This window comes from Dromiciops gliroides, chromosome 2 (assembly GCF_019393635.1).
Source record: "Dromiciops gliroides isolate mDroGli1 chromosome 2, mDroGli1.pri, whole genome shotgun sequence".
NCBI classification, from domain to species: domain Eukaryota; kingdom Metazoa; phylum Chordata; class Mammalia; order Microbiotheria; family Microbiotheriidae; genus Dromiciops; species Dromiciops gliroides.
Genome location: NC_057862.1, coordinates 427,411,807 through 427,430,868, shown reverse-complemented (window position 1 = coordinate 427,430,868; position 19,062 = coordinate 427,411,807). Strand labels below are relative to the sequence as shown.

The following is a 19,062-nucleotide window of genomic DNA, read 5'->3' as shown; positions in this document are numbered from 1 at the left end:
TGTATAACTTATATTGAATTGCTTGAGTTCTTAAGGGGTGTGGGGAGGGAGGAAGGAAGAGAATTGGGAACACAAAGTTTTAAAAATCAATGTGAAAATTTGTTTATACATGTACCAGGGAAAATTCTAAATAAAAAAACAAATAAATAAGTGCATAAGTAAATGAATAAATAAATGGGTGGATGGATGAATGAATGAATGAATAAGTAAACAAATAAATGGATAGAAAGATAAATGAATGAATGAATGAATGAATGAATGAATGAATGAATGAATGAATGAATGAATGAATGAAAAAGAAATTAGATCAGATACATAGAATCAGAGAATCTCAGAGGTAAAATGGAATCTCAAAAGAAGAATGGACCAACCTGTGAATCTCTGGGACAAAGCAGGGAAATGGATTTCCAGCTATATGCTGCAGTGAAAAGGGAAAAGAAAGAACAGTGGAAAAAGGTGGAAAATGCATGAGTACCAAGGCTGGGAGGAACAGAAAGATGACTGTCTCTGAACCTCAGCTCTGGCCTCTCCCAGAAAAGCAAAAACAAATATACCCATCACACCACCCATCAGCTGTTAACCCCCTCCATGTGTTGCCTGCCATCTGAACTGACATTGCTCCTCCCTGGACATTTAAACTTGGGAATGTGTGGTCTTTGGTCACAGCTGTGAGCCCAGCTCTTTCAGGGACCAAGCTGATTGAAAGCCTTTGGTTGTTCCTTCTGGCCTCTCTCTTTCTCTTTGTGCTCTCTTTCCTGAATTTTTGAGGAGTGGGTAGAAGAGAGGGTTTTGACTGAATTGAACATTTTCCAGTGACACAGGACCATGGGGACCCTTGTTACCAAGTTGCTTCTCCCCACAATCAGCAGCCTCGCCTTCCTCCCCACCATCAGCATTGCTGCCAAGAGAAGGTTCCATATGGAAGCCATGGTCTACCTTTTCAACATGTTCTTCATAGCGGTAAGGATGGGATTGGGATCGGAATCCTCTTTCCTCTTGTTTTCCCCACCTTGGAGTACCTGGTTGGCAAGTTATAAGGATATATTATTTGAATTCATTGTGTGGTTGAAGGGAAAGAGCCCTGAACTTGGGAATTAGAAGACCCCAGCTCTGCCACTAACTCTTTGGATGACCTTGAGCAAATCACAACCCCGCCCCTTCTCGAAGCCTTGTACTTTCCCTCTTTCAAATGAGATGGTTAGTTTAGGTAATTCCTCAACTCCCTTTAATCTCTGATATTCTGTGAGTCTATTTTGTGTGTGTGTGTGTGTGTGTGTGTTTGGCTCTCTCTCCATTTAAGGTTCTTTCTATTTCTATCTTTCTGTCCAAAGTTTTTCCTTTGTATCTTTAGGTCCTTTTATCTTTCTATCAATCTCTCCATTTACCCTTCTGTGAGGGGGATCCCATGATTTGTAAAAAGTCTTTGAATCATCTACTCTCTTCCTCACTCATATACCATCAAACTTGTCCCTCAGTGACAAGCAAACTCCCCCTGAGACATTTGTCTTATTGAGAGAAGGATTCCACTCAGATTTAACCAACAGAGACACATACACATGTGTGTAAATGTATATGTATGTATAGGTGTGTACATGCCTACACAATATACATATGTGTCTATGTTTTATAATCACTGATACACACATATGTGCATGTGCACCTATGTGCCTGAATCTAGGAAGCTGCCATGTGTGAATGTGTCTATATACACATTACTGTCTTTCATATTCCAATTCCTTTTAAGGGACAAGTTCTCCTGGAATTTCTGAACTTTAACCTTTTTTCCCCTCTTCCTTAGAAAGAAGGATTATAGGACAGCTCTCTGACCTTTATTTCAATCATTTGGGTCTAGGCCTGAGTGCTTTTAGAAGGCTTTCTTAACTTTGTGTGTGTGCCATTGGCCCCTTTGACATTCTGAAGAGAGCTGTGGAACTCTCAGAATTTTTGTAAGTGTATAAAATAAAATGCATAGGAATACAAAGACAGCCAACAACATGACATACATTTATTGCATTATTTTATATCAATCCTACAGATCTCAAGTTAAGAACCTCTGTATCAGAAAGTGTTTTCACACAGGGAAGAATGACCATCATCTCTTACATTTGCATTGATGGTGTAACCAACACGTGCATTGGCTCTTTACAAACTTCCCAGGAGGTTGATAAGGCACGGGATTCTTATGCCCATTTTTGACAGCTGAAGAAATTCAGTCCTGGGTCTTATTTTGCTTGGAAGCAAAATGGCAGTGGAAGAATTGGGACTAAAATCCAGATCTCCTGATTACTGAGTGAAGACTCATTCCATTGAAGTGCTGGCTCCCTCCTGCTCCCAGTCAAGCCTAGTAGCTAAAACACAGCTTAGTGAAGGTGAAGGCAATCAGGGGACAGCTGATTCCCCACGCTGCTCCTTTTCAGAGCCTGGGCTCAGAGCCATTGAGGGAGAGGGAGAGGGGGAAGGATGGGGTCTGGATCCAGCAGCTGCTGTTGTGGTCTGCATCAAGTCTTCATATTCCTGCCACCTCCATCTGCAGAGTAGAAGAAACAACTGTTCCCCTTGAACAAGAGTGTTTTGGCATTGATGGACATTCACATCTCACTTTTGCCCCCCAAATCCAGGCTTCCATTACAAGGAGGTTTGCTCAATAGATTGGTTTGCTTGTTTTTCTTTCTTTCTTTTTCTTCCCTTCCTCCCTTCTTCTTTTCCTTCTTTCTCGTGCTTTCTTTCCTTCTTTGTCTTTCCCCTGATACCTACTGGTTGTGTGATCCTGGCCAAGTAACTTAACTCCCCCGTGCTCTAAGCAACTAAGACTATAGGCTGCCACAAAGGTACCAACCTGCACAGGCAGAGGGCATTTCCATACTTGGGTCTGGTCTCTATCCCTTGTCTTCCTTCTTTCTTTGCCTCATTTTCCTCACCTGTCAGATGGAGAGAACCATCCCTGCCTGGCCTCCCGTGCAAGGCTATTGTAAGAGTCTGGTAGATGGGACAGCTCTTTGTAAGCTATCAAGTATTATGAATGAGTAAGGAATTGTTTATTATCATTTTAGGCAAACCTATATATATATAGGTTTGCCTAAAATGATAATACTCCTTCCATCTGCTGACTGGCCTCCTAAGAATGGGCTAAACCAATTCTGGGAAGGCTGTCTCATCCTAAGTCACTGTCAGCCCTTTGTGTAATATATGCTTCTTGGTTTTCTGTTAGATATACCATGCATGTGATGGGCCAGGCTTATCAGTGCTATGTTTCATGCGCCACGACATACTGGAATATTTCAGCATCTATGGGACAGCCTTGAGCATGTGGGTGTCGTTAATGGGTGAGTACCAGTCTCCTTTATCCCAGTCCTGCCAACAAAGACCTCGTATACAAACCTGCCTACCTATTCCTGCGCAAGCCAGCTTACTGACTCATGGGGAGCATGGAAGGCTACGTGATAACCTCTTTTCCCATTTTTATGCATATCTTCCTTGCCTTCCATTCCTACTTCCCATTGCAAAGGCAATGCTTCATCCATATTAGAAAAAATAGTTTTAAAGCACTTTAGAAAAATCCATTTCACTGACAGAGGAAGAGGAAAAGGTCACATATACTTCATTTTCTTTCCTCATCTCTAAGCATTTTCATCCCTTCAGTTCCCTCTTTCCATTGCAAAGGTATTGTTTAACTCATTCTTTAACATAATAGCTAGGGGGCAGCTCGGTGGCACAGTGGATAAAGTGCTGGCCCTGGATTCAAGAGGACCTGAGTTCAGGTCCGGCCTCAGACACTTGACACTTACTAGCTGTGTGACTCTGGACAAGTCACTTAACCCTCATTGCCCTGCAAAAAAAAAAAAAAAATCAGAAGCTAAAATAATAGCTAGCATTTAATAGTATAAAAATAATTTACATAATACATAGTATAATAATTTAATAATAGTTATAGATCAAATCTCTCATTTCATCCTCACAACAACTCTGGGAGAAAAGTTCAATTACTATCCCCATTTTATAGATAAGGAAACTGAAGTCACTAGAGGTTGTACTTTCCTGGAGGAACAAAGCTAATAAGTTTCTAAGGTTAGATTTAAACTCAGGTTTTCCTTACTTCCTTAGGTAGAGTTCCCTACCCACTGTACCACTTTACTGCCTAGCTAATGCTGTTTTTGAGCACTTTAGAAATATCTATTCATTAGAACCCAAAACTTAAAAAAAAATGTTAAAAATTCTTTTTACATGTAATTTCAATTATTTAATTTTAAGTTATTTAATAAAATAATTGTTTAATTTAAATTTTTAATTACATGTAGTTGGGGGAAAATAAATTGTTAAATATATTAATTCATACCACTTCATTAAAGCAAGTCTCTAAAGAATTTTGTTAGCCTTGTTCAAGTAGATATATGAACTGATTAATAATGAATGGATTTTCTTCAAAGATGTATGTATGGGTATATATTGGTATAGATTTGTGATTTCATTATTATAGGGAACTCCCAGTGAGGACACTCCCTCTACTAATACAGATCTGCAACTATATCACAGTTTAGAATTTTAAAGAGATTTCTGGGACAGTGAAAGGTTAAGTGAAACACTCAGAGTCACACAGTTAGTATATGTCAGAGGCAAGATTTAAACTCACCAATTCACTATTCCCTGCAATAGATAGCCTCTCATGTATGTGTGTATGCATATGTGTGTATACATATATGTAATATACACATATGATTGATAGATAGATAGATGATAGGTAGATAGATAGGTGATAGATGGATAGATTAGATAAGACAGATAGATGGAAACCGAATTTATTAGAAACTTACTATGTGCCAGGCATTGTGCTAAATGATATGGGCGGGGGGAGGGAGATGCATACATGTAGGTATATGTTATACAAATATGTACATGAATATATATTTAGACATATCTGTGTGTGTATCATAAAAATCAGACATTTAAGGAAGTCATAGTGAAGGTACTTTTTGAGATGTTAATTCAGAACAAGTATTCAGGAAGTACCTCCTTGGACCGTACATCCTGCAATAATTAAGGTCCCAATGAAGTTACTAACAATGGAAAGAGGGCTAACCTGAGAGTTAGGAGATTGAGGTTCAATTCAACAAATACTTATTAGGCGTCTACTATACACAAAACTCTGTCTTCAACACTGGGGATACAAAAATACCACACAAGCTCTACCATCAAGAAATTCAAGGGTAAGAAGGGCATGTAAACAAATAACTATGATAATAAAGAAGAGATAAGTACAGAACATTCTGGTTCTGGCTTTGCCGTAACTCTGCTCATCTTTTCTCCTTCATGGGCCTCAGCACCTCCATCTGTAAAATAAGTGGGTTTGATATGATAAATGAGCAAACTAGATAGATAGATACATACATACATACATACCTAGATACATACATAGATAGATGATAGAGACATAGAAAGATGGATACATAGATACAAAGATACATACATACATAGATGATAGATAGATGATAGATAGATAGACATATAGATAAGTAAGTAAACAAACAAAAATAAATAAATGTCTAAGCTCTAACATTCTGTGTTTCAAGGTGCTCTACACTTTTACATCTTTAAATTTTTTATTTTTTTATTATTTTGTGAGACAATTGGGGTTAAGCAACTTGCCCAGGGTCACACAGCTTGTAAGTGTCAAGTGTCTGAGGCTGCATTTAAACTCAGGTCCTCCTGACTCCAGGACCTGTACCACCTAGCTGCCCCACCACCTTTACAACTTTGATACTATATTATAAGGCCCCTTCCTGCTCTGACATTTCACGTTCTAAGGTTCCTTCCAGCTCTGATCTTCTGTGTTCCAAGGCCCCTTATAGCTCCTGACAAGCTGTGTCCTAAGGTCCCTTCTAGCTCCAGTCTTCTATATTTTAAGATTTTTTTCCATCTCTAATATCCTGTGTTCCAAGGTCTCTTCTAGCTCTGACCTTCTGTATTCTGAAATCTCTTCCAGCACTGGTATTTTATGTCCCAAGGTCCCTTCTAGTTATAACATATCACGTTCTAAGGTCCCTTCCAGCTCTGATATTCTTATTCCTCCAAGAAGTGCCTTCTCAAGATGACAATAATGAAATTAGAAGTCTCCTTCGAGGAACTAATGAGGAAACTTACTGTGCACCCCTATAGAAAGAACTGATAAAAAGAACACTTGTGGATTGTACATATATAACCTGGTTGCGATCTTGTGGAGGGGGGAGGAAAGTGAGGGAGGGAGGGAGAAAAATTTGGAACTCTAAATCTTATGAAAATGAATGTTGAAAACTACCCTTACATGTAACTGGAAAATAAAAATAAATGTTTGTTGCTAAAAAAAAAACAACGGAGTTGGTTAGTATAAATTGAAGCAGAGTGAAATAAGGAGAAGAGCAATATATACAATGATTACAAAATAATGCAAACCAAAAAATCACCAAGAAGAAATCTGGTTCTTGCTTTGGACAACTGCAAACCCCATAACGGTCTTGGAGAGCCAATATGGAAGCATGCTTCTCTCCCTTCAACAGAGAGGTGGGGGACAGGAGCAGCATGTTGCATACATTATTAGATGAGCTTAGCACTTAGTTCAGTGCTTAGCACAGTGTCTGGAACATAGTAGGTGCTTAATAAAAACTGATTGATTGCTTGGTTGATTGATTGAGGTCATTATATCAGATTTTTAATAACATGTTTTTCCTGTTATAAGAGAGGGCTCAATTTGAGGTGAAGAGGTTTTTCTAGAAGTAAAGAGTATAAAAACAAGGCATAAAAAAAGAAGTCTCCTTTGAGTGTAGGTGAACTCTAAACTCTTCCCTCTCTTTCCAGCCCTGGCAGAGTTCGATGAACCAAAAAGGTCAACTTTTGTGATGTTTGGGGTGTTGACCATTGCCGTGAGGATCTACCAAGACCGATGGGGCTATGGGGTGTACTCAGGGCCCATTGGCACAGCTGTTCTCATCATTGCAGCAAAGTGGGTGAGTGATGCGAAAGGAGAAAATGTGATATTTGTAAAGCACCTTGCATCCCTTAGAGTGCTACAAAGATGCTATTATTATTACAACTTTTTGTCTAGTTCTGTGACCTTGAGCCTACCCTTCTCATGACTTCAATTTTCCCAAAGTGAGGGGGTTGGTGTAGATGATTTCTGAGTTTTCTTCCCATTCTGACATTTTGTATAATTGGGTCTATGTTTTTTCCAGCATTCCAGGTATCTTGAAGTACTGACAGAGGGAGCAGTTAATTGGGAAACTGTCAGGCTTTCCAGACCAGTTGTAGGCCCTTGCCTGTTAAAGACAAAGCAGTATGATGACCTACATCTGGTCCTCCCAGGTGATTGGCTGAGTTTCCTTACCAGACAGAGAAGAGCTGAGATTCTAGCTAGCTTTATATCCATTTTTCTGAGTTGCCTCCTGGTTCTGAAAAGTTCTAAATACTGGGTCCTCCTGTGAGGTAGCTATGGAAGAAACTCTGTGCTATGATAGGCTGGACTCTATTACTCATTAGCAGTCTGACCTTAGGGAGTCTCTTGATCTCAGGCTCTCAGTTTCTTTTTTTCTGAAAGGGGAGCTGAAAGTGTCTAAGGTCCCTTCCAACTCTAACATTCTGTGTTCTAAAATCTCTTCCAGCTCTGACATCCTGTGTTCCAAAGTCTCTTCCAACTCTGACATTCTGTGTTTCAAAGTCCCTTCCAGACCTGATATCGAGTGTTCTAAGATCCCTTCCAACTCTGACTTTCTATGGTCATTCCAAGGTCCCTTTCAGCAACAATGTCCTAAGATTCCTTCGATCTGTGGCTCTGGCTTTAAATGATGACTGACGCTGACTGTAGCTGTGCCTGGTATTGTAGTTACAACTTCCCTTTAAGTCCAATGTCTTCATTGCTATTTCTGAGTCCACCTTAGGCCCTGACTCAGAGGTGTGGTGGCATCTTAAAGAATGAGTTCATCTTGGAAAGCTTTCTAGAAGGGGCAGCTAGGTGGCGCAGTGGATAAAGCACCGGCCCTGGATTCAAGAGGACCTGAGTTCAAATCTAGCCTCAGACACTTGACACTTACTAGCTGTGTGACCCTGGGCAAGTCACTTAACCCTCATTGCCCCAGGGGAAAAAAAGGAAAGCTTTCTAGAAGAGGGGAAGCTTCAGCTCAGGGTGTTGAGAGGAGGGCCAGAGTTGTTGTTGTTGATGTTGTTTGTCCTTTGTTCTGGAAGAGGACTGTGACATTGGGGTGATGTCAGGACTTGCACTGAATTAGATTTAAGTGAGGCAAGGCTGTGCAAGGTAGGTCACCAGCCTCACTCTCCTCCAGACTGGGTCCAGTGACAAGATATAGGTCAGGATGACTGGAGATGATCCCAGATGTTTTAAGGTAATTGGGGTTGTGACTTGCACAGGGTCACACAACAGTGAGTGTCTGAGGTGAAATTTGAATTTAGGTCCTCCCAACTTCAGGGCCAGTGCTCTATCCACTGTGCCACCTAGCTGCCCCAGAGGACCAGAGTAGAGAAATTCAGAAGGCTGGACCATGAACACCAGAGATAACTCAAATCAAGCTTCTGGGACAGGGAAATGAAGTGTAAGTGGTAGGTGTTCAAAAATACATTTGTCTCCTTTATCTCTATAGTCCACCCAGTAAAAGGGGTCAGGATTTCTTTTCCTTATTTAGATAATGAGGCTCAGAGACATGAGGCAACTTCCAGAAAATCACACAGCTATACAATGGCAAAGCTAGACCTTGAATTCAAACATCTTGACTTCTTCGAATGCTCTTCCGGAGGAGGAGGGTTAGAGAGGAGGTTATTCTTTCTTGATCTAGTTTAGCAATTTGAATCGATGTTACTTGGGGTGACCCAAGGCAGTGCCTCTAAGTTTCCTGCCTTGGGAAGGAGAGACTTGTTGGGGTGATGCAATAGCATGCCTTATTAATTAACATTCTGGAATACATAAACAATGCTGGCTTCCAGAGATAATCACTGAATTCCAAGTCTCTGTTTATGATAAAAACAACTCACCCCAAGCCGGAAATGGGATAATTCTCTCCTGATTCAGCCTGGGTGGATTTCCCTCCTCACTCCCCCAACTAGACATTGGGTAATTATCCTCAGAAAGGCTTGGTATGAATATGCTTCTGAATTATAATTAGGTAGAACGGTATTTACTCTTTAAAGCCTGAGTGGAATACCACACAGACTTTCCTCTCCCTGGGCAAGGGGATTCGGCAATAGGACTAAAGCCGGGTGGGGTGGGGGGGTGGGGCAGGGAGGGAGAGAAAGGAAAAGCCATTCATTAAGTGCTTACTATGTGCCAGACACTATGCTAAGTGCTTTACAAATATTATCTCATTTGATCATCATAACAATCTTGTGAGGTAAGTACTTTTATCCCCATTTCACTGCTGAGGAAACTGAGGTATGGCCAAGGTCACACAGCTAGTAAATGTCAGTCTAGTGAACTCCAGCTCCAGACCCAGTGCTCTATCCACTCTACCACCTAGCAGTTCCCTTTGGGGGAGAGCCAAAGCAAGTTGGCCAAATTCCTGATTTAAATAGCACCTTCCAGCCCATTGGGGAGGGAATTCAATCTAGGGTGGGCTAGGAGGGGAGTTGGTTTCTAGAATAAGTACACCAGACCCTCAGGGCTTAACTGTTCTCTAAAGGCCCTTCCCCCAGTTGCTAGACACTTGGGACCAGTAAGCAAGCACCTCAAGGATAAGTGAGGTGGCAATTATTGAGGGACAGCATGGAGTAATGGAAAGTGGGCTGGATTAGTCTAAGGAAAACCTGGGTTTAAACTTGCTCCTGATACTTAATGACTGGTGAACCTGAGAAACTCACAAACTTTCTCAGTCTGAGTTGCCTCTTCTGTAAAATGAAGATGATAATAACATCACTTATTTTGAAGGGTTCTTTGAAAATCAAATGAGATAATGTACATCAACGATTTTGCAAACCTTAAAATGCTATATAAATACTTGCTATTATTATTGACTCTCAGGTTCGTTGCAAGTAAAAGGTTTTCTGCTTCCCTTTCTCCTCCTTTCAGAAGGTGAAGAGACTAACCAGCAGTATGGGCAACACCTTAGGGGAATTGTGACTAAGACTAAAGAAGGCAACCAGAGAGAGCCCAGGAATTCATAGCTCTAGAGCTGTATAAGGCCTTAGAGGTCAAGTAAAACCCCCTTATTTTACAGATGAGGAAACTGAGGCACAAGAAGGCCAAATGGCTTGTCCCAGTTTATCTGGGTAGTCGGATACTCTCACTAATAGACCATGTCTGACTCTGATGTCTTTCTCAGTTAGCCCATTCTTTGTTTCACCACTGTTTATTTCACCATGCTTTATTTATCTGATTTATTTATTTCACCTTTATTTCACCATGCTGCCCTCTGGCCCTGCCCGAATCTCCAAATCAACTTGTTGGACACAGCTTCTCTTCCCCTCAACATGCTTATACTTTCACAATTTCTGTTAGTAGGTCCAATGTCTCATGTTTGTTGTAACATTGGGGTTATAATTGTCCCTTCTCTTTTCCTTAGCTCTCCAGTATTTCCAAAGCCTGTCTGTTCCAACTGTTCCATCTGTCTCTTCTCCTTTGTTCTCATCGCCACTTTCCTAGTATAGGCCCAGGCCTACTACTACCTGGTCTACTGCCTTCTAACCTCCATGTCTTCTTCCCTCTCCAATCCACCAAAATTACCATTGCCAAAATAATCTTTCTTACTCTGCTCAGGATTCTTCAGTGGCTCCTCTAGTGGCACCCAAGTAAAATTCAGAATCCTTTTCTGACATTCAAGACCCTCTGCCATCTAATACCAGGTTCCTACCCTTGCAGTCTTCCTTTACCTCCATACTCTGATCAAACTGACTTACTTTCTGCCCCTCTCATCCTTGTATTTTTCTGTCTCTGTGCCTTTGCTCACATTGTGACCTCTGCCTGGTATGACTTCCATCCCATTTTTTTCCTTTTGGATTCCTAGATGTCCTTTAAAGTCCTTCTCAAAAGTCAGCACCTGGGAGCAGCTAGGTGGCGCAGTGGTTAAAGCACCGGCCCTGGAGTCAGGAGGACATGAGTTCAAATCCGGTCTCAGACACTTAACACTTACTAGCTGTGTGACCCTGGGCAAGTCACTTAACCCCAATTGCCTCACTAAAAAAAAACAAAAAAAAAAAGTCAGCACCTACATGAAACCTTCCCTAATCCCTTCTGTTGGTAATGACTTTTCCCTTCAGACCTCATTACAATAATTACACTTGGTTCTATATCTCTCATATACTTAACTTGTACTTTTATATAGCATTGTTATTTGGGTAGGCTTATGAAACCATAATTCCATAAAGGCTTATCTAAATTTTGTGTCTCCAGCAGAATCTATTACAGTGCTCAGTATAACACTCTCCACTGAGGGCTTAGTAAGTGTTTGTTAAATGGACGAGTAAAAGAATGAATTTGGTAGCATCCAGGCTCCCTGATCTCTTTCCCTTTCCAGCTGGCTTTCAATCCATCAACAGATATCTCCAGAACACCTCTCATAGGCGAGACATAATATGAAGAGGGGTGCCAATGACAGGAAGATCGAGATTCCATCGCAATGTCTGACACTTAGCTATGTGACCCTGGGAAAATCACCTGACTTTTCTGAACCTTGGTTTCCTCATCTGTAAAATGGATTTAATAATACTGTATTACCCACTTCTGAGCAAAGTAAGAAATGTGGTAATGCATATAAAGTCCTGTGCAGACTTTAAAGCTTTATCTAGAAGTTATTGTCACACATAGCAAAGCTGGGTAGCTTTCAGAATGTCAGAGGTAGAAGGGAATTTAGAGATTATCTAGTCTAACGTCTTCATTTTACAAATAAGGAAACTATGGTCCACAGAGGCTAGGTGACTTGTAACAAGATTATCAAGTAGTGCTTGTAAAGCAGGTACTAGAACCATGTCTCCTGATCTCCCAGCTCGAGGCTAAAGAACTAGAAGAGTGCTAGATGAAGGGTATGGACAGCAAATTCTCCCAGAATTCCACCTGCATCCATGTGGGCTGGAGTGATGAGGGCTGGCTTCCCAGAGGAGGTGGGATTTCAGCTGTCTGTCTTCAATCCATCTCACTTCTCACTCGTCTATCTACTTAAGGATTTGCAAGGATAGAGAGAAGAAGCAATGCCTAAACCAATCACTTTGCTCAATTCAATTAGACATGATCTATTTTTGGATGGCTTTTGTCGAGAGGCCCCCATGATACACAATCCAACTAGCATTTATTGTGTTAGCTATGTGCAAAGACACTGGGCCAGACATTAGGGATGCAAAAATGAAATACCTTCTGCCCTCAGGGAACTTCAATCCTATTGGGGGGTGGTGGTGGAGGGGATGGGTTAAAGCAAGGGCTGGGGAAGAGTTTCACAGAGGAGATACCACCTGGGAGGGGCCTCAAAAGGAGAAAAAGGTCCTGAAGAGATAGGATTGAGAAGGAAGTGTACTCCAAACATAAGAGACAGCCTTTGTCATCTATTGTCTTAAATAAAATTGTTATATAGGTCATGATGGAACAACAACAACAGCAACAAAAAGTATATACATTGTGTAGAATCATAGAACTTGGTTCATAGAAGGAAAAATATAAGAGAATGGTCATATCACTGAATATTTGATATATTAGACTATTAAAAACCAAGGGAGAGAGGAGGACAGCTAGCCTGGCACAGTGGATAAAGCTCCGGCCCTGCCTGGATTCAGAAGGACCTGAGTTCAAATCCAGCCTCAGACACTTGACACTTACTAGCTGTGTGGCTATGTGACCTTGGGCAAGTGACTTAACCCTCACTGCTCCCCCTGCAAAACAAAAACAAGAACAAAAAACCAAGGGAAAGACCTAGATGGAGAGGAAGGCATAAACAGAGAGTGGTGAGTTTTAAGTGAAGCTCTTCTGCTTGCCTCTAAGACCATGGAAAAAAATGGAAAGAATATTCTGGCAAGAACATTCTAGACTCTCCAAACCAGTGTCTCTCATAAAGAGAAAAGGCTTTGCAGTGAGGAACCAAGGGAAGTGATGGAGCCCTAGTCAGTAGACAGAAAGCATTCAGATGAACCAAAGGATCACAAAATCTCCAGCTTGGAAGAGACTCCAGAGGTCATCCAGCCAAAAACACATCAGAACAAGAATCCCCACTACAATATATCTCAGACAATGGCGATCCACTCCTCCCCAAGTCCTCCAGTGACTCGGATCTCGCTATCAGCCCTGACTGCCCACTTTTGGACTGCTCTAATTGTTAATTGTTAATTGTTAATTAATTAATTAATTAATTGTTATGGGTTCTGCCCTCTGAAGCTGATCCCAACAAGTCTAATCTCTTTTCCAAGACAGTGACTCTGTTCCCCCTTTGGGACCTAAACCTCCCGAACAACAACACAGTCATCTGCCTGAAGGCAGGAGCCTAGAACTAATGGTTCTGGTAGTTTCTTTCCTGTCCTGGTATTCCAGAGTTCCAGGGTTCTAAAATTCTGGGACTAGAATTTTAGATTTCTCTGATTGTGTCTTTACAAATGTTTTCATTGGCTTCTGACCTATTGCTTCATGCAGCAGAAGGCTGCCTCCCAGGAGGCTGTCAGGGGGTCAGCTTCTTCCTTGTTGTCTTTGGGATTTCCCTCTTTGTAGATCCAAATGGAAAAGACTTAGTTCTCATATTTATGTAGCACTAAAATAGTTCTCACATTTATGTGGTACTTGAAGGCTTGCCTAGCACTTTACATATATTATTCTATACATGATGATGATGATAAAGGAGGAGGAGGAGGAAGAAGAAGAAGAAGAAGAAAATAATGGCTAACATTCAAATAGCACCTTTAAGGTTTGCAAAGTATACCATATATTATCTCCTTTTTTTTTTTTTTTTTTTTGGTGAGGCAATTGGGGTTAAGTGACTTGCCTAGGGTCACACAGCTAGTAAGTGTCAAGTGTCTGAGGCCAGATTTGAACTCAGTTTCTCCTGAATCCAGGGCTGGTGCTTTATCCACTGTGCCACCTAGCTGCCTTATATTATCTCCTTTTAATCCTGAGTGTTAATCCTTTTAAGCCTGAGTTCAAATCCAGCCTCAGACAATGTGTGACTCTGGGAAAGTCACTTAATACCTGTTTGCTTCAGTTTCCCCGTCTGTAAAGTGGGAATAATAATAGCACCTACCTCCCAGGGCTGTTGTGAGGACCCAATGAGATAATAATTGTAAAGTGCTTAGCACAGTGCCTGGCACAGAGTAAACTCTGTGTAAATGTTAATTCTCATTGCTTGTTAATCCTCACAAACAACCCTGTGAGCTAGGGATTATTATTATCCTCATTTAACAGGTGAGCAAAGTGAGGCCCAGAAAGACCCTTTGCTGAGGATCAAACAGCTAAGTAAATCTGAAGTAGGGTTCAAACCTGAGTCCATTCAAACCCTAAGTCCACTGACCCTAACCACTACACCTCACTTTCTCAGAAAAAGACAGGAGTTGTTGTATTAACTGTTATATTTTTTCCAAAATGGAAGTTCAGAAAGAACCCAGGTTTTCCTGACTCAGGCAGACAAGGAAGCATTCCACTTGTCTCCATCTCTCCCAGGCCCCCAATTCACAAACAAGCAGCTAGTTAGTTCCCTGCCCACCTGGCCCATGCACAAATTTCTGTCTAAGGAAAGAGTTGTCTCCGCTTTATGCAGCTCCTGTCCTTAGATGCCACGCGGAGACGTAAAGCAAGTAAGAACTCTGTCCACTGTCCTCAGGGTACCTGAAAGCTGGAAGACATGAAGACTTAACACTAATGTGAGTGTATCATCGAGGAAGAACAGAAACCTTAACTGAGTGACCCCGGACAAGCTACACCATTTCTCTGAGACGCAGTTTCCTCATCTGATGAAATAGGGACAGAAAGTTTTGCTCTATCTCCCTCAGAAAGAAAAGCCTCTGAAAACCTTAAAGTGTCATAGAAATGGACAAATAACAAAGATTAGAAGTAAAAAACACTGGACCTGGAGTCGGGAGATCTGACCTTGAATCTCAGCTCTAAAATTTAGTACTTGTGTGACTTTGGGCAAGTCCCTCAGCCTTTCCAGGTCTCAGTTTGCTCATCTGTAAAATGGGGATAATAATACAGGCACTATCTACCTCACAGGGTAATCATGGAGAAAGCACTTTGCAAATTGCAAAATGTTATATAAATGGGAATTATTATTACCTAATCTAAATATAGGAGGGGGACACAGAACAAAGGAGTCAGAGAGTTGAAAGAAGACCATTCTTTCACCTAATGGTTTGTTTATCATTTAACTGATGGCTGTTGTCCCCTTGGGGCACATCAAGGTGGTATTTGTTGAGTCTGGCAAAGTGACTTTCTTTATTCTAGGCTTCCCAGAAGGAATGAGTTTTGAGTCAGGCCACCCAGAGCTTCTTCACTGACTTCTGTGTTTCCTCTCCAGCTGCAAAAGATGAAAGAGAAGAAGGGTCTGTACCCGGACAAGAGCGTGTACACCCAACAGATAGGCCCTGGTTTCTGTTTTGGAGCATTAGCCCTGATGCTGCGTTTCTTTTTTGAGGTAAGGCCCCTCTGTGCGAGGTCCCATGGGGGAATATAGAGAGGTGAGAGCCGTAGCCCCTGCCCTCAGGAAACCTGTACTATTGGGGAGACAAGATATCACAGTGTGACAGAAAGAGCATTAGCCTGAGAGTCCAAACTCTGCCACTAACTAGCCCCTGTGTGACTTTGGGAAAGTCATTTGCCTTCTCTGAACTTGTCTCCAAGTCCCCTTCTAGGCTCTTCACTTCAGGAGGTTAAGCCTAATATACTTGGATGGATCTGAGATTTCCCTGGGTGGTGGAGATTCCCAACCCATCTAAGCCTTCTTATCCAGTGGCATTTTGGTCCATAGTTCCCATAATTCCTCCTTAGAGGGTTCACTTACTTCAATGGAGGCCATCTTCCTTTGATTCTTGGCTCTGTGTGTGACTTTGGGCAAGTCTCTTCATCTTTCCAGGGATCGGTTTCCTCTTCTGTGAAGTGGACTAGACTCCTAAGGTCTCCTCCAGCTCTGGATTGGCTTAAGATCCAATCGTGCTCTGCTTCTTTTAGTTCAAACTATCCCCAAAGTCTTAGTGCAATTTTAAGCTATTAACACCTTAAAATCTTAGTAAGGAGATGCAGGTCCTTACACCCAGCATCCATCATTCCATTGCTCCCAGAGGGATCCATTGTTTGAATGCTTCTAAGATCACAATGGTTCACAGTTTTGCAGCCCCTTCACATCATTGGGAGAATATTGGAGTTAAAGAAACAGGCTTCTGCAGCAGAGAACAGTAAAAGTGCTGAACAATTTTCCAAATATGATCCAAACCTACGTCCTCACCTTCTGCACAGTTCTAAGCCCAACTCATTGTCCATCTATCTGCTCAATTTATCCATGATAGAAAAATATAGATATAGATATACAAACATATATGTATACATGTTAAAATGGACTTCTTTCATCTTCAGTTTCTATAACCATAAATTAGGGATTAAAAACATTCTCAATGCCTATAAACCCTAGGGAGGGGATGAAAGTGTTATATGCAAATGGGTTATGGTCCCCTCAATATAGGCATTCCCTCCAATGATGCAGGTCACAGCCTATCTGAGATCACTCATCTTGTGCAACGGTAGCTCATGTCCTAACCAAAAGGCCCATCGACATGCTGGATGCCTTTCTCAAGGTCTCCTGTCTGAGCACACAGGCAGAACACGTGGGTTGTCCATCAGTTATCCCTTCACCAACTCATCTTCCTTTTTCATCACACATTTTTTCTATGACATCTTTTTCACCACTTCTCTTATGTAATTCCTTGTCTCTATTGTATTACAGCCTGTTCACACTCACCCTGTGCCTCTCTGACACTCTTTGGTTGATCCCCAATTTCAATTCTTCAAAGACTGAAGTGTTCCATGACTTACTGATGTAACATGGGTACTTGTTTTAACAAGAAGCTTGGAGTCACCAAAAATACTTTGTAATTTCTCAAAGACAATTCAGTCCTCTCTTCCCTCCTCCTGTTCAATTTTGGGCCCAGTTCATTGTCCATTGGCAGTGTTTGTCTAAGATACATAGTCTGGACAATAAACATTGTTCATCCATTTGGTTTTTCCTATGTGGATAGTTAGGCGAAACTCTTTTGAGTGGTTATTCACCTCTTCCAGAAGACTCTGTAATGTTTCATGGCTTGATGCAATAAGCACATTGTCATATGCATACAGAGCACACTGAAAAACTTTCCTCTCTGAGGAACCCTTTCTATTCAGACCTTGTATTGGATCTCCTCCACGACTGTGGCCAACACTTTTGACAAGCCTACACTATTGCTTTATGCTTCAGTTGATATATATATATATATATATATGTATATATATATGTATATATATATACATATATATTCAGTTAATAGCAATTAATCATCATTGTTTATTAATATCAAGTAAGTTGTTACATATGATATTTAATAGTACATAAAAGCAATACTTGAAATGTCATAAGGCACTGGGTGATTAATATTTGGTGTGTAGACAGTATGATTAATGCCATAGGACTTAAAGAAGAAGGAATCACTGTCAACTGAAATAATAAAATTTTGTAGAAAGGATATGGCAGAAGGATGGGGAGGTTGTCTTAATATCAGTAGATCATAGATTTTAAACTGGAAAGAAATAAACAGGTCATTTAGGCAATTCCTTCACTTTAAGGGTGGCCCTTGTTCAGTTGTGTCCAACTCTTTATGACCCCATTTGGCATTTTCTGGTAAAGATACTGGCTATTTCCTTCTCCAGCTCATTTTGGAGATGAGAAACTGAGAGCAAACAGGGTTAAGTGACTTGCCCAGTGTCACACAGCTAGTAAATGTCTGAAGATGGATTTGAACTCAGGAAGTTGAGTCTTCCTGACTCTAGGCCCAGCACTCTATCCACAGTGCCACCTAGTTGCCTTCATTTTATAAGACAAAAAACCAAATCCCAGAAAGGTAGCACAGAGAGTATATGGAAGGACAAAGTTAAATGATCATATGAGGGGAGTTGTCATAGAGTGAAAAATGGCTATGAGGAAGTATGTTCCAAGCAGCATAAACACATGAGCAAAAGTGTGGAGGTAGGAAATAATGAATGTTAAAAGATGGCTATCTGAGAAAAATAGGGACAGATTAAGGAATTCTTTCAATACCAGGTTGAGGTTTCTAAGGCTGAGGCAATTGGCTGACTCTCTTTCCTTCTTTCCCTCCCTCTCTCTTTTGCCATCTTCAAAGGAATGGGATTACACCTATGTTCACAGCTTCTACCACTGCTCACTAGCCATGTCCTTTGTCTTGCTGCTGCCCAAGGTGAACAAGAAAGCTGGGAATGCTGGGACTCCTGCCAAATTGGACTGCTCTACACTCTGCTGTGCTTGCATCTGACTGCACCCTTCTCCCGACTCTCCCCAGACCTCTATTTGCCCTATGGAGCATGCATCCCTATGGAGATATGAACCCAGTCCCTTACTCTTTTCTTCTCTCAGGTCAAGTTAAGCCAATAAGTATTTAAGATCTCAATGTAGGCCTAGCACTGTTGTAGGCACCATGTTGCTTTTCCCCTTTTCATCTAAGGCTTTCATATTTAAACTCAGTATCCTAGAACTAGATTTCCAGAGCCAATCATAGCCCTCTGCCTCTGTGAAGGACTGCACCCAAATTATCCTAGGCAGACAAGACTTTTCCTATCAAAGATGAGTCTACCTGCTATCCTTGGTTACAATCCTTTTGCGGTGAGTAAAATTATAAGTGTAGTCACCTTATTTCTGTCCCAAGTTTAGGGAAAATTAGGTGGGGTTCCTAATATAGTTGTTACTTATAAATTAGAAGCTTTAGCACCAGTTTTTGGGCAATAAGCATTTATTAAATTATATTAAATATTAGTAAAGAGAGAACACCTGGCTTAGAAAGTTAAGAAAAGGTCTATCTAGCCTAGAGGAGAGAATAGAGCTCAGCCTGGCCTGCTTCTTCCTCCAAGTCCTCTACCACCATTAGCACCTCAGAGAGCCT

General features: G+C 41.2%; 1 protein-coding gene across 1 annotated transcript in view; it reads left to right on the top strand.

The window, feature by feature from the left end:
* MYMK (myomaker, myoblast fusion factor) overlaps positions 1-18,438 on the top strand; it is a 32,924-nt gene extending 14,486 nt beyond the window's left edge. Inside the window, 5 exon segments of the mRNA XM_043980639.1 lie at positions 822-960; positions 3,209-3,323; positions 6,826-6,974; positions 15,444-15,560; positions 18,289-18,438. Of these exon segments, the coding sequence (XP_043836574.1) occupies positions 822-960; positions 3,209-3,323; positions 6,826-6,974; positions 15,444-15,560; positions 18,289-18,438 (670 nt within the window).
* Positions 18,439-19,062: the final 624 nt, after the last annotated feature.